Source organism: Gigantopelta aegis, chromosome 8, assembly GCF_016097555.1.
Source record: "Gigantopelta aegis isolate Gae_Host chromosome 8, Gae_host_genome, whole genome shotgun sequence".
NCBI classification, from domain to species: Eukaryota; Metazoa; Mollusca; class Gastropoda; order Neomphalida; family Peltospiridae; genus Gigantopelta; species Gigantopelta aegis.
In genome coordinates, this window is record NC_054706.1 from 56,558,984 (window position 1) to 56,576,389 (window position 17,406).

Here is a 17,406-nt window from a genome sequence, read left to right on the forward strand (position 1 = left end):
TCATATCGCAGTGACGGCAATTCATATCGCAGTGACGGCAATTCATATCGCAGTGACGGCAATTCATATCGCTGTGACGGCAATTCATATCGCAGTGACGGCAATTCATATCGCAGTGACGGCAATTCATATCGCAGTGACGGCAATTCATATCGCAGTGACGGCAATTCATATCGCTGTGACGGCAATTCATATCGCAGTGACGGCAATTCATATCGCAGTGATGGCAATTCATATCGCAGTGACGGCAATTGCTGTCATAAAATTCCATCCCTGCAACACTTACTTCAACAACTTATATCTAGTTAAAAGACATGTTGGGTTTTTCATTCAGGCACAGTGAAGCAGGGGGTCGATGGTGGGGGTGGGTGGGAGGGCTCCAGCCCCAGCAATAATTCTGAATCAAAAATATTATTGTTAGTAAATCTTAAGGCAGATATGAATTTTAATTGTATTTCAGGACATCTAGTTTTCAAAATTTTCTGGGGGAGCATACCCCCAAGTTCCCTTGAAACTTTGCTTTGCACCCTTGATATCCATCAGCACCCCCACCCCCCAATGTCTACTTGCTTCTGCCGTACTGTCATTCATACTAATCCTCCATCGCATAGTTTATTTTAAATTAAACGTTGTTAGTAATTATCAGTGTTGATAAAACACAAAAAGTTACATGATTATGATATTGTTGTCTTTATATTTGTAGGAGAATACAAAACCAGTGATGTGTTCCTATAAGGTGGTCAAAGTGAAGTTTGAAGTCTGGGGAATGCAGGGGAAGGTAGAGTCTTTTACTCACAAGGTACGCATTATAGTTTTCAAATCTGTTCATTTTAATGCTTAAATTACAACAGAAATGCCATTTTAAAGTAAATTTGCATCAGGTTCCAAAAGTTTATGATGGTTTAAGAACATGACAGTAGAAGAATTATTTGGTATCTTTTGCATAAAGATAAAGAATTTAAAGATAAATTTTGTAAAAACTCTAGAATTTTAAGATAAATAACTTTTGTCTACAAATACCTTTTGTCTTTTGTCTGTATTCTATGCAACCTAGGTACCTTGCCACCTTACTATAAGTAAACAATTTAATTAGTAAACTGCATGTTCATCTCCATTATGGTAATATTAATAAATAATTTCAAATTCACAAAAAGTGTTTTACATGCAGTTGTGGTAATAGTTTTTTTTTTTCCTATAGGCTGTGAGGTAATTGTTTTTCTTCCTACAGGCTGTTAGAGATATCTTGTTGCTGGGACACAGACAGGCTTTTGCATGGATTGATGAATGGATAGGTAAGTTTCTGTACAGTGCAAGCTGTCAGGCTACATTTAGGCTGCCATATACTGCCATGCATGAGCTGAGTTTTAAAGGCTAGAGATACATTTTTGAAAAGGAGAGTCTGCCTTTACAAGGTTTGTACCACTCGAGGAGCCCTTACGACTGAAACTTGTAAACTAAAAAAAAAAAGTTTGTTTTGTTTAAGGACACCACTGGAGCACATTGATTAATTAATCAATGGCTATTTGATGTCAAACATTTGGTAATTCTGATATGTAGTTCAGATAAGAGGTCATAAAAGTACATACACAGCCTTTGACCAGTTGTGGTGCACTGGTTGGAATGAGAAAACCCCCAATCAGTTGAATGGATCCACTGAGGTACATGAGCACACTGGTTCAGTTCAGAAACAGTATGGCCTACTGGTAAAAGGAAGTGGGTATGGGATAGTGTGTAAAGAATTAGGACCCCAGAAATGTATTATAGAGTGTTATAAAATTAAAATGTAACAGAATCATAAGGTAAATAGTAGATGAGATGATTGGACATACATCTGTCAATGATTATAACTTTTTTGGGGGTTGTTTCAGCAGGTAAATTTCTATTTCACCTTCAAGATCTAAAAAATTTACTGTTTTTTCACAGGCCACTAGCTGTTTCAAGCCCTGGATAGATTAAACCTTGAGTCAGATGTTTTATTAAATATTCGCTTGTAGAAACATGTCCTTTTGAATTGTCAGAGTGTTTTGATACTTAAGGTAAAATTTGAAAATTTGGGATGTGAAAAAACTTTACTATAATTTTCAAGAAAGAAAAAAAGTTTCAGAAAAAAATACTAAATTTATTGTTATAATAAATAAATAAATAAATGTTGTATTTAACGACACTTTCAACACATTATAATTAAGATTATATGGTGTCAGACGTATGATTAAGGACTGTATATTATAGAGATAATTTGAGTGGAAACTTCCTTCTGAGATGCCAGATGGCTCAGCTACTTTTGTTGATTAGCAGCAAGGGATCTTTTATATGGACCATCCCACTCGTTAGTACATACTAAAGGCAACACCACACGTTATGAGCACAGAATAGCCAGGAGAATAGCCAGTTGTGACAAGACAAACATTACAATGTCATTGGTTGTTGTGCAATCGAATATTCTTATATGAGTTACTCGTGTCATGTGGCATTGCCTTAATTAATACATAATTCATCTGTCGGCCTTTGTTACACCATTTGTGGAGTATGACTGGAAGCAAAAACAGGGCAATGGGCATTGTTGTAAGAAGATGGAAGCACTTTTAATTAAAGGGACTGTCTTTAGTTTGCAGCCATTGTATGATGTTTACGATAACAGAGCCTTGTTGGCGACTACTATTTCATACTAAATAAATTTTCTTGTTTAGAATGCCAGTGTCTGTATATCGAATGCATTTGTGGTGGTATACTAAAGTTTGTAGCACTCAGTTTTTACTTTAATTTTTGATATATATTTTTTCATACGTACGGAATTATTGGGAGGTAAAATCAGGGTTGGGCTACTACAAGCATTAGGACAACAACAAACACCTTGTAAATACAGACACTGATATTCTACATGATAAAATGTATTTAATTTGTATGTTACATCATCGAAAAGGCTCTATTGGCCGGAAACATTTTACAATGGTTGTAAACTCAGGACTGTCAGGCTGAAGGATGGAGTGACTAATATTCAGCAAAGATTTTTTGTTTGTTTTGTTTCACGACACATCCACTAGGGCACATTGATTTATTAATCATCGATCTATTGGATGTCAAACATTTGGTAATTTTAACATATAGTCTGAGAGAGGAAGCCAACAACATTTCTACATTAGTAGCAAGGAATCTTTCACATGCATCATCCCACAGACAGGATAGCACATACCACAGCCTTTAATATACCAGTCGTGATGCACTGGCTGGAACAAGAAAGAGCCCATTGGGTCCACCGACGGGGATCGATCCTAGACCGACTGTACATCAGGCGAGTACTTTGCTACATCGATCCCGCCCCATTCAGCAAATAGGGAACATCACTACAAAATGTAGATATTGTTTAATAAATAATGTGCTAATTTTACATTTACCATAGTTTGACACCCAATAATAGCCAATGTATTTACCATAGTTTGACACCCAATAATAGCCGATGTATTTACCGTAGTTTGACACCCAATAATAGACGATGTATTTACCGTAGTTTGACACCCAATAATAGCCGATGTATTTACCATAGTTTGACACCCAATAATAGCCGATTTATTTACCATAGTTTGACACCCAATAATAGCCGATGTATTTACCGTAGTTTGACACCCAATAATAGCCGATGTATTTACCGTAGTTTGACACCCAGTAATAGCCGATGTAGGCCTATTTACCATAGTTTGACACACAATAATAGCTGATTTATTTACCATAGTTTGACACCCAGTAATAGCTGATGTAGGCCTATTTACCCTAGTTTGACACCCAATAATAGCCGATTTATTTACCATAGTTTGACACCCAATAATAGCCGATGTATTTACAGTAGTTTGACACCCAATAATAGCCGATTTATTTACCGTAGTTTGACACCCAGTAATAGCCGATGTAGGCCTATTTACCATATTTTGACACCCAATAATAGCTGATTTATTTACCATAGTTTGACACCTAGTAATAGCCGATGTAGGCCTATTTACCATAGTTTGACACCCAATAATAGCTGATTTATTTACCATAGTTTGACACCTAGTAATAGCCGATGTAGGCCTATTTACCATAGTTTGACACCTAGTAATAGCCGATGTAGGCCTATTTACCATAGTTTGACACCCAATAATAGCTGATTTATTTACCATAGTTTGACACCTAGTAATAGCCGATGTAGGCCTATTTACCATAGTTTGACACCCAATAATAGCTGATTTATTTACAATAGTTTGACACCCAGTAATAGCCGATGTAGGCCTATTTACCATAGTTTGACACCCAGTAATAGCCGATGTAGGCCTATTTACCATAGTTTGACACCTAGTAATAGCCGATGTAGGCCTATTTACCATAGTTTGACACCTAGTAATAGCCGATGTAGGCCTATTTACCATAGTTTGACACCCAATAATAGCCGATTTATTTACCGTAGTTTGACACCCAGTAATAGCCGATGTAGGCCTATTTACCATAGTTTGACACCCAATAATAGCTGATTTATTTACCATAGTTTGACACCTAGTAATAGCCGATGTAGGCCTATTTACCATAGTTTGACACCTAGTAATAGCCGATGTAGGCCTATTTACCATAGTTTGACACCTAGTAATAGCCGATGTAGGCCTATTTACCATAGTTTGACACCCAATAATAGCCGATTTATTTACCGTAGTTTGACACCCAGTAATAGCCGATGTAGGCCTATTTACCATAGTTTGACACCCAATAATAGCTGATTTATTTACCATAGTTTGACACCTAGTAATAGCCGATGTAGGCCTATTTACCATAGTTTGACACCCAATAATAGCCGATTTATTTACCATAGTTTGACACCCAATAATAGCCGATGTATTTACAGTAGTTTGACACCCAATAATAGCCGATTTATTTACCATAGTTTGACACCCAATAATAGCCGATGTAGGCCTATTTACCATAGTTTGACACCCAATAATAGCCGATTTATTTACCATAGTTTGACACCCAATAATAGCCGATGTATTTACAGTAGTTTGACACCCAATAATAGCCGATTTATTTACCATAGTTTGACACCCAGTAATAGCCGATGTAGGCCTATTTACCATAGTTTGACACCCAATAATAGCCGATGTAGGCCTATTTACCATAGTTTGACACTCAATAATAGCTGATTTATTTACCATAGTTTGACACCCAATAATAGCCGATGTAGGCCTATTTACCATAGTTTGACACCCAATAATAGCTGATTTATTTACCATAGTTTGACACCCAATAATAGCCGATGTAGGCCTATTTACCATAGTTTGACACCCAATAATAGCCGATGTATTTACAGTAGTTTGACACCCAATAATAGCCGATTTATTTACCGTAGTTTGACACCCAGTAATAGCCGATGTAGGCCTATTTACCATAGTTTGACACCCAATAATAGCTGATTTATTTACAATAGTTTGACACCCAGTAATAGCCGATGTAGGCCTATTTACCATAGTTTGACACCCAATAATAGCCGATTTATTTACCGTAGTTTGACACCCAGTAATAGCCGATGTAGGCCTATTTACCATAGTTTGACACCCAATAATAGCTGATTTATTTACCATAGTTTGACACCCAGTAATAGCCGATGTAGGCCTATTTACCATAGTTTGACACCCAATAATAGCCGATGTAGGCCTATTTACCATAGTTTGACACCCAATAATAGCTGATTTATTTACAATAGTTTGACACCCAGTAATAGCCGATGTAGGCCTATTTACCATAGTTTGACACCCAATAATAGCTGATTTATTTACAATAGTTTGACACCCAGTAATAGCCGATGTAGGCCTATTTACCATAGTTTGACACCCAGTAATAGCCGATGTAGGCCTATTTACCATAGTTTGACACCCAATAATAGCTGATTTATTTACAATAGTTTGACACCCAGTAATAGCCGATGTAGGCCTATTTACCATAGTTTGACACCCAATAATAGCCGATGTAGGCCTATTTACCATAGTTTGACACCCAATAATAGCTGATTTATTTACCATAGTTTGACACCCAATAATAGCCGATGTAGGCCTATTTACCATAGTTTGACACCCAATAATAGCCGATGTATTTACAGTAGTTTGACACCCAATAATAGCCGATTTATTTACCGTAGTTTGACACCCAGTAATAGCCGATGTAGGCCTATTTACCATAGTTTGACACCCAATAATAGCTGATTTATTTACAATAGTTTGACACCCAGTAATAGCCGATGTAGGCCTATTTACCATAGTTTGACACTCAATAATAGCTGATTTATTTACAATAGTTTGACACCCAGTAATAGCCGATGTAGGCCTATTTACCATAGTTTGACACCCAATAATAGCTGATTTATTTACCATAGTTTGACACCCAGTAATAGCCGATGTAGGCCTATTTACCATAGTTTGACACCCAATAATAGCTGATTTATTTACCATAGTTTGACACCCAGTAATAGCCGATGTAGGCCTATTTACCATAGTTTGACACCCAATAATAGCTGATTTATTTACCATAGTTTGACACCCAATAATAGCCGATGTAGGCCTATTTACCATAGTTTGACACCCAATAATAGCCGATGTAGGCCTATTTACCATAGTTTGACACCCAGTAATAGCCGATGTAGGCCTATTTACCATAGTTTGACACCCAATAATAGCTGATTTATTTACAATAGTTTGACACCCAATAATAGCCGATGTAGGCCTATTTACCATAGTTTGACACCCAATAATAGCTGATTTATTTACCATAGTTTGACACCCAGTAATAGCCGATGTAGGCCTATTTACCATAGTTTGACACCCAATAATAGCCGATGTAGGCCTATTTACCATAGTTTGACACCCAATAATAGCTGATTTATTTACAATAGTTTGACACCCAGTAATAGCCGATGTAGGCCTATTTACCATAGTTTGTTAATAGCCGATTTATTTACCATAGTTTGACACCCAATAATAGCCGATGTATTTACAGTAGTTTGACACCCAATAATAGCCGATTTATTTACCATAGTTTGACACCCAATAATAGCCGATGTAGGCCTATTTACCATAGTTTGACACCCAATAATAGCTGATTTATTTACCATAGTTTGACACCCAATAATAGCCGATGTAGGCCTATTTACCATAGTTTGACACCCAATAATAGCTGATTTATTTACCATAGTTTGACACCCAATAATAGCCGATGTAGGCCTATTTACCATAGTTTGACACCCAATAATAGCCGATTTATTTACCATAGTTTGACACCCAATAATAGCCGATGTATTTACAGTAGTTTGACACCCAATAATAGCTGATTTATTTACAATAGTTTGACACCCAGTAATAGCCGATGTAGGCCTATTTACCATAGTTTGACACCCAATAATAGCCGATGTAGGCCTATTTACCATAGTTTGACACCCAATAATAGCTGATTTATTTACCATAGTTTGACACCCAGTAATAGCCGATGTAGGCCTATTTACCATAGTTTGACACCCGTTAATAGCCGATTTATTTACCATAGTTTGACACCCAATAATAGCCGATGTAGGCCTATTTACCATAGTTTGACACCCAATAATAGCCGATGTAGCCGATGTATTTACAGTAGTTTGACACCCAATAATAGCCGATTTATTTACCGTAGTTTGACACCCAGTAATAGCCGATGTAGGCCTATTTACCATAGTTTGACACCCAATAATAGCTGATTTATTTACAATAGTTTGACACCCAATAATAGCCGATGTAGGCCTATTTACCATAGTTTGACACCCAATAATAGCCGATGTAGGCCTATTTACCATAGTTTGACACCCAGTAATAGCCGATGTAGGCCTATTTACCATAGTTTGACACCCAATAATAGCCGATGTAGGCCTATTTACCATAGTTTGACACCCAATAATAGCCGATGTAGGCCTATTTACCATAGTTTGACACCCAATAATAGCTGATTTATTTACCATAGTTTGACACCCAATAATAGCCGATGTAGGCCTATTTACCATAGTTTGACACCCAATAATAGCCGATGTATTTACAGTAGTTTGACACCCAATAATAGCCGATTTATTTACCGTAGTTTGACACCCAGTAATAGCCGATGTAGGCCTATTTACCATAGTTTGACACCCAATAATAGCTGATTTATTTACAATAGTTTGACACCCAGTAATAGCCGATGTAGGCCTATTTACCATAGTTTGACACTCAATAATAGCCGATTTATTTACCATAGTTTGACACCCAGTAATAGCCGATGTAGGCCTATTTACCATAGTTTGACACCCAATAATAGCTGATTTATTTACCATAGTTTGACACCCAGTAATAGCCGATGTAGGCCTATTTACCATAGTTTGACACCCAATAATAGCTGATTTATTTACAATAGTTTGACACCCAATAATAGCCGATTTATTTACCGTAGTTTGACACCCAGTAATAGCCGATGTAGGCCTATTTACCATAGTTTGACACCCAATAATAGTGATTTATTTACCATAGTTTGACACCCAATAATAGCCGATTTATTTACCATAGTTTGACACCCAGTAATAGCCGATGTAGGCCTATTTACCATAGTTTGACACCCAATAATAGCTGATTTATTTACCATAGTTTGACACCCAGTAATAGCCGATGTAGGCCTATTTACCATAGTTTGACACCCAATAATAGCTGATTTATTTACCATAGTTTGACACCCATAATAGCCGATGTAGGCCTATTTACCATAGTTTGACACCCAATAATAGCCGATTTATTTACCATAGTTTGACACCCAATAATAGCCGATGTAGGCCTATTTACCATAGTTTGACACCCAATAATAGCCGATGTAGGCCTATTTACCATAGTTTGACACCCAATAATAGCTGATTTATTTACAATAGTTTGACACCCAGTAATAGCCGATGTAGGCCTATTTACCATAGTTTGACACCCAATAATAGCCGATTTATTTACCATAGTTTGACACCCAATAATAGCCGATGTAGGCCTATTTACCATAGTTTGACACCCAATAATAGCTGATTTATTTACAATAGTTTGACACCCAGTAATAGCCGATGTAGGCCTATTTACCATAGTTTGACACTCAATAATAGCCGATGTATTTACAGTAGTTTGACACCCAGTAATAGCCGATGTAGGCCTATTTACCATAGTTTGACACCCAATAATAGCTGATTTATTTACAATAGTTTGACACCCAGTAATAGCCGATGTAGGCCTATTTACCATAGTTTGACACCCAATAATAGCTGATTTATTTACCATAGTTTGACACGATTTATTTACCGTAGTTTGACACCCAGTAATAGCCGATGTAGGCCTATTTACCATAGTTTGACACCCAATAATAGCTGATTTATTTACAATAGTTTGACACCCAATAATAGCCGATTTATTTACCGTAGTTTGACACCCAGTAATAGCCGATGTAGGCCTATTTACCATAGTTTGACACCCAATAATAGCTGATTTATTTACAATAGTTTGACACCCAGTAATAGCCGATGTAGGCCTATTTACCATAGTTTGACACCCAATAATAGCTGATTTATTTACAATAGTTTGACACCCAGTAATAGCCGATGTAGGCCTATTTACCATAGTTTGACACCCAATAATAGCCGATTTATTTACCATAGTTTGACACCCAATAATAGCCGATGTAGGCCTATTTACCATAGTTTGACACCCAATAATAGCCGATGTAGGCCTATTTACCATAGTTTGACACCCAATAATAGCTGATTTATTTACAATAGTTTGACACCCAGTAATAGCCGATGTAGGCCTATTTACCATAGTTTGACACCCGTTAATAGCCGATTTATTTACCATAGTTTGACACCCAATAATAGCCGATGTATTTACAGTAGTTTGACACCCAGTAATAGCCGATTTATTTACCATAGTTTGACACCCAATAATAGCCGATGTATTTACAGTAGTTTGACACCCAATAATAGCCGATTTATTTACCATAGTTTGACACCCAGTAATAGCCGATGTAGGCCTATTTACCATAGTTTGACACTCAATAATAGCTGATTTATTTACCATAGTTTGACACCCAATAATAGCCGATGTAGGCCTATTTACCATAGTTTGACACCCAATAATAGCCGATGTGGCCTATTTACCATAGTTTGACACCCAATAATAGCCGATGTAGGCCTATTTACCATAGTTTGACACCCAATAATAGCTGATTTATTTACAATAGTTTGACACCCAGTAATAGCCGATGTAGGCCTATTTACCATAGTTTGACACCCGTTAATAGCCGATTTATTTACCATAGTTTGACACCCAATAATAGCCGATGTATTTACAGTAGTTTGACACCCAGTAATAGCCGATTTATTTACCATAGTTTGACACCCAATAATAGCTGATGTATTTACAGTAGTTTGACACCCAATAATAGCTGATTTATTTACCATAGTTTGACACCCAATAATAGCCGATTTATTTACTATAGTTTGACACCCAATAATAGCCGATGTATTTACCATAGTTTGACACCCAATAATAGCCGATGTATTTACGAGATTTTGACACCTGATAATAGCTGATGTATTTTTCGTGCTGAGGTGTCATTAAACATTCATTCGTTAATTTAATATCGTGCTGTACTAATGCTGTATTTCAGACATGACAATAGAAGACATCCGAGATTTTGAGAACTACAAGCAGAAAGAAACCAACGAGAAAGTAATGGCTGGGTTTGATAGATCTAGCAAGGAAACAGACTCGGGTACATCATCGGGGTCACGGTCTTCAGAGTCAAAGTCATCAGGATCAAGGTCATCGGATTCAAGGTCATCAGATTCAAATGACAGCAAATTCAAATGAAGACCTTTCTGCAGAAGTATACTCCATATTGTTTGCATTGTTATCAATTAAGTTTTGCAAAACAGTCTATGAACAAATCAAAACATGATTTTATCATGATGGCAGTATTTTCATATGTACCCTTTTGTGTAAATAACTGTCATGCATTTAATTGATGAGTAAATGAAAGTAAAGGGATGAATTTTTGGTGTAACCTAGATGGGCTAACAACCATAACTAGTTATGTCCAGTCATGTTTTCCACAAAAAAGAAGAAGATTTAATGTTTAAAAAATGTGTTCAAATTACATGGCTTTGTATCTGACTTATGATATGTATGTCTCCTAAAATTAAGTGACACCCAATGGCAGATGTGTATTTTTGTGCTGGGGTGTTGTTAAACATTCATTCATTCATTCATTCCCAAAATTAACTACATTGAAAACAAGAGGAAAATGCAAAATAGTGGACCACATTTTTGCAGTCAGTAAATGGTAAACACTTGCTAACATGTAAAGAAAGTCTAAATGTTCTATTTAACAACACAACACTCAACACATTTTAACTATGATTATATGGCGTCTGACATACGTTTACGGACCACAGATAATTAGAGAGGAAACCTGGTGTTGCCACTCCATGAGCTACTAATCAAAAAGAGTAGCCCATGACATGGTGGCTTTAGAAGCGAGTTTCTTCTGGCCAGAAATGAAAATGTGATGAGTGCCTTGTTAAATAAATAGAGGATTCATCACGAGTATTTTTTAATGTGGAAAATATCAACCGAGTCTATGTTAATAGGTATTTGTTGAGGCATCTGCCGAGACAAATACTGATTAACTTCACCTACATGTACTTTTCGTGCTTCCTATGACTTATACACCCGTGGCGGATCCAGAAAATCCATTTAGGGGTGACATGAGGTGGAATGCCAAGGGAACTTTGGGAGAGGTTTGGAGGGGGATTGTAAAAAAAATGAAAATTAATATATAATAAAATTATAACTACTGCAAAATTTAGGGATGGGGGGGCTGCCCCCCCCCCCCCCCCCCCCCCCGAGATCCGCCACTGTACACCTCAATGTTTTTAGTAGATGTAGCCATCTACTTTTCTCAGCTTCCTACTTTGAAAGATAATGAACTTCCTGTATGCCAAGTACAACTTTCAATCTTCCAGATTTGTTTTGTATCAACCGATAGGTGCAAATGATCGGAGCAAGTCTTTGTTTTGCATATAACCTGGGTTTTTTGTTCACACATTAAAATTTAGGGCATGAGTTGTATAGTTGTAACAGGTTATGCAAAATGAAATGTCTAGGAAAATTTTCATTTTTGTAGAAGTCGATGGACCCTAGTTCAGAATTGCTGCTAAATACTTTACTTTGCTAATAGAGGATTTTCAGTCCCCTTCCGGTCCAACCAGAGGGGACATATAGTCAAAAAAAACCCAGAAAAAACATTGCCACAATGCCTCAAATTATTGAACTGAAATTTTATGTTTAGCTTTATCATTTAGAGTTACAGATCAAGTTCGACTTTTATGGGGATTGGTCCATTTTTGACATAGTTATTATATACATGTATTATGTACATGTATGGCCTTTCAACGTAGGAGATTTGTTGGGCCCAGTAGTGAACATGTATTGCTTTAGCAGTACTCTCAGAATTGTGCATATAAAAATGTTACCCTTTGTCAAATAATCACCTCAGTTTGACGAGTTCATTTCCAAGATGTGACATATAGATTTTTGTAATTTTGAGAAAAGCATGATTGTGTTGCAACCTGACATACATTTGTAGCACACGAGACACAGTTTTAAGATTCTGTGAAATGGGTATAGATCGTCAGGGTTTTTGCCAGAGGGTAAAATGGGTATGGTGCCATACCCAAATTTTTTGAAGATTTAATTTTTTTTAATTAACCTTTTGACAAAATTAATGACTCTTTATCATTACTGTATGATTTTCTTAACCCTGAACTTAACCCATTTTCTTTCTGGGGAGGCCCCCCATGCATACACCATGTTGACTGTGGTTGCATTCAGTTGCATAGTGCCATTCCCAAAAATTTCTTTCTGGCAGAAACACTGATCGTGCTTTGACCGAAACTCTATGTTGTACCAACAGTTTTCCTTCACTGAGCATAACTCCAAAATTTGGAATTTGGCATATATCGCATTTTGGAAAAGAACTCTTCATATATTTAGAAGTACTCAGGAAAGCATCAGAAATTCCCAGACAACCACAGATGATGAATTCAGTCATATCAGTATAGGATTGTGGAGAAAATCTGAAGTTCATAGCCAGCTACTTGTAAGTAAGGCTAAAAAAATTTAAAATGTGTGTGGTTCCAGTTACCCGACCAACGGTAATTTGTTTTGCCATTTTCACTAACCATAGACTTTCTTTCCAAAACTTGATCTTCAAAACAGTGAGAGGATGCAGCATTTGTTTGAAATGTTACTTTTCTGCTCTTTGCCAATTAAGACCAGATTGACAGATTTTAGGAATAGGAATTTATAAAAAAAAAGGTTATAGCCTACCTACATATAAATATAGCCTCTAAAACAATTTCACATATAACCAGAACTACACACATTTTTTTTATTTGGCCCGAAATGTATTAAGTCATAAGATTGTTGGTGAAATCTGATTATTTTCCCTGTCTAATGTAATGTAATGTTTTCAGTCATATCAACGTGATTGTCAGATGTTGCTCAGTGTGAGGGGATTTATGAAAGAATTTTAATATGCACTCAAATTTATATAGGTATATTTTCATATCTATAATATAGGTAACAGTTCACTGGTCTTCCCAATTGATGCTTTGTGTCTAAAATACAAAGACTAATATTGTTAATTGTTTATTGCTAATAAATGTGATTTCGTGTGTGTTTCTGTGAGCGTATTTATCAATACAGTGCATACACATACATGTAGTACCTTTTCAGAATACACAGTTCCAGTGGCGTAGCATGAGTTGCCAGCACCCAGGGCAAGGCAAGTATTGCGCCCCTTAACCAGTGGACCGTTAGCACTCCCGGAGTCCCTTCCAACAGTCCAGAATTTTGCACCCAGGGCAACTGCCCCGGTGTCCCCGCCCACGCTACGCAACTACACAGATCCATGCGTGGGCATTCAGTGTGCTGAAAAAACATGGCCTAAAATTACACTTTGACAGTGTCGAATTTTGTGAAGTAATTAATGCGGATATGGAAAAGCGTGATAAATCGGTGGCAGAATTGCATTAATGGATAGCAGATCCAAATAACGTTAAAATGGGAATAATATTAATTATATGTTAGGTGACCAGTACTATCTGACCCCCACCTCCAGTGGAGGAATTGCATTAATGGATAGCAGACACAAGTTACATTAAAAAGGGACTAATATTCATTATGTGTTAGGTGATCAGTACTCTCTGACCGCCACCTCCAGTGGCCAAAAGTTCTTTAACAAAAACTAAAATGAAACAATCTAATATTGAGGATCTCCCTGAGGTTTTATTATACATGTATGTACATTGATGTAGATAAGACTGGTGATGATCAGGGGACATTTTGTTCAGTATTGCATCACGATTGCTACACAAGTTTCAAAAATTGCATTTTAAAACTTTTAACAGTATTACTACGGTAATCACTTTTCAGTTCACTAGGAAAACAAAATATTACCTGATGATAATCAATACGCATACATGTACCTGTATGTCAAGTGTTATAATCATTGTCAGTTATATTATATATTGCTTTAAACAATATTTATTTCTGTTTATATTAACAGATGGGATTGGCCAACAGACATAGCCTATATAAAGACCTTTCCCTACATTATACATTTGAAATACTAGCTGGTCTACATGGACATTTTAGAAAGTACAAGATGTGCAGTTAGTGTTGAAAAATGTAAAACTACTGTATATTTAACCTGTGAAAATATAAATATTTGTATATAAATTAGAACAGAGAAACGAAGCATAAAGGAGAATATGAATGGTTTTATCAGTCAAAATGTTTGCTTTCAGTATTTATATGATGTTATATGACAGTAATGCAAGGGTATGATGTAGTCACTGTATTTGATATGTATGGTGACATATGTTGTGATTTTCCAAGTTGAAATTTAAAACATTTCATCTTTGTAGTGTATATAGGTAAGATATACTAGTTCAGTGCATTTGAAATACATCACCAATGAAATGGTAAAAACACCAATACATCAGCACTCTGGAAAGGATATTGGGGTTGTCCCCTCGTTGTAAGATAAGAAGTAAAAATCTTAATCATTCTTTCGGTTTCTTTAGGCTTATCTCTGTCTTCCTATATTACTTAGTTTATGTTTTAGTTTTTCATGCAAAGAGGAACAAATTCCGAAACTTCTGAAGGCTCTTAAAAAGTAGTAGATTACTATCAAAGACAAATAACAGAGTAGTGCTATAGGTTGAGTATTCATAAAAAGAGAAAACAATTCAAGTTTTCTTCAGATTTGTGAAACATACTCTCTCTTATAACAGGTGTATCATATAGGGAATACCTGAAAATATAAAGATTTATTTAGTCCTCATATCTTGCCAATGAATACAGTGATTGCGGGATAATTAAATATATATATATATATATATATATATATATATATAGAGAGAGAGAGAGAGAGAGAGAGAGAGAGAGAGAGAGAGAGAGAGAGAGAGAGAGAGAGAGAGAGAGAGAGAGAGAGAGAGGTTATTGCCAGAGTTTTTTTCGGTATCGTCAGTATCATATATTAGGAATAAAAATTGTATTATGCTCGCCAGAGGCTTGCATAATACATTATTTTTATTCCTAATATATGATATTGACGATAATGAAATACACGAGGGTAATAATCTCTTTATCATATAATCTCAAGCTTAATACAACGTGTTTTTGTAAACTGTACATGCAACTTTAATTCCAGTCCGCCATTACTAGATATTCAAATGACGTAAGAATATGTGGCGTGGTGTATTTTTGAATGGAAATGACGTCAAACTCGAATGACGTCATTTTGGATGTCCTTACATCAAAACAAACTAGGGCTTAATGTTTTTCTGTTTTCTGAATGCTGGACAGCTTTCAGTGTCAAATTGCCATTGAAATGTTTTTATTCGATGACTATGAATGCATACGTCAATTATGGAGTGTCACACAAGTACGTTTGCTTAAATGTCAATAAACCTAGTGCTGTGACCTCGATTAATTTACATCTAATTTGCAAAGTTATCAAATTCTTAAAGTATGTGATCTTAAAAATATCACATACTTTGATTGCACTGAAAATGTAAGATATTATATGATATAGATATAGATATAGATATAGATATAGAGATATATAGATATAGATATAGACCTGTCTTACAATCCAGTACTAACTCTGTCCTGTGCAGACAACTGGTGGTATCAGATACTGTTTTCTTGATGGAACATTAAGTGGATATTGGTGTGGATGTGTTTGGATGCTCCCCCCCCCCCTCCCAAAAATCCTGTCTACGTGTAGGTCAGTGCTCTAGTAGTTGTATAAAATTGTTATATTTTAAAGTATTAATTTAAAAATACTCAGAAAACATGTCTACCTCATGATGCAAAGAATAACGAACAAACAAACCACAAAGAATAACGAATAAACAAACCACACAAAAAGTGAACCACTGCTACACTAATATTTGATAGCAAAAATGGTAAAACCGAATTTATACTTTGGTTGCAGCAATGGTAGCGATGAGAAGTGTCACCACCAGCATTACTGAGCAGCAGAACTCCATAATTCTGTTGTTATTTCTTGATTGCTATACTCTTTGCAGCCTATATGTCCCACAGACATGGCCATTCTCTCACTGCAGTACTAGGGTGTGTCATTCATTCAATCATTCATTCATTCATTCTCTCACTGCATCAGTAAGCCTCTCCCGCACAACATCACTTATTTTGCGCCTTGCCATATTGGCCTTCGTCTTTGTTTACAAAGATTAAGACATCATTGCAGAGAGATCTGACGTTTAGAAATTTAATTAGCTGGTAACACTGGCACACTATATGATTCCAGAGTGGAAATGTAGAAAGTTAAAGTTATTGTAAATTCCAACTTTTGGGCCGTGTTAGTGGTGGTGACAAGCAATAACACCCAGATTTGATGCACATCATTGTTCAGTGATAAAGATTTTAACGCAAAGCTTGCACTTTGACGCAACCGAAGTATAAACTTAGCTTAATTAATACTTAATAGTAGTAATTATTTATTGTGATTATTAGTATGACTTTAGATTGCGCCAAGAATATTGTGCCCTAAATAAATATACATGTACACAAAATAAACATATCAAAATTAAATACACTCTGTCTGACTTCAAAACATTTTACTTCAAAACCACTTAATTAGACTAAAATAGCTTAAAAGGCATTTCTGAATATCTATCTCGTCAGCAAGTGTTAATAACATTATTGTGCTAAAAAAAAAGAGACCTCAATGTGAAAAAATATGTTGTGTCCAGATCAGTGAAATCTAATGTTAGCTTTCGAA

General features: G+C 36.1%; 1 protein-coding gene across 1 annotated transcript in view; it reads left to right on the forward strand.

Annotated features, from left to right (window-relative positions):
* The window catches only part of LOC121378225 (cytoplasmic phosphatidylinositol transfer protein 1-like), a 30,271-nt gene extending 17,433 nt beyond the window's left edge, over positions 1–12,838 (forward strand). The window contains exons 8-10 of the mRNA XM_041506302.1: positions 704–799; positions 1,229–1,292; positions 10,696–12,838. Coding sequence (XP_041362236.1) covers positions 704–799; positions 1,229–1,292; positions 10,696–10,898 — 363 coding nt within the window. The 3' untranslated portion in view covers positions 10,899–12,838. The remainder of the gene's footprint in view (positions 1–703; positions 800–1,228; positions 1,293–10,695) is intronic.
* The last annotated feature ends 4,568 nt before the right edge of the window (positions 12,839–17,406 follow it).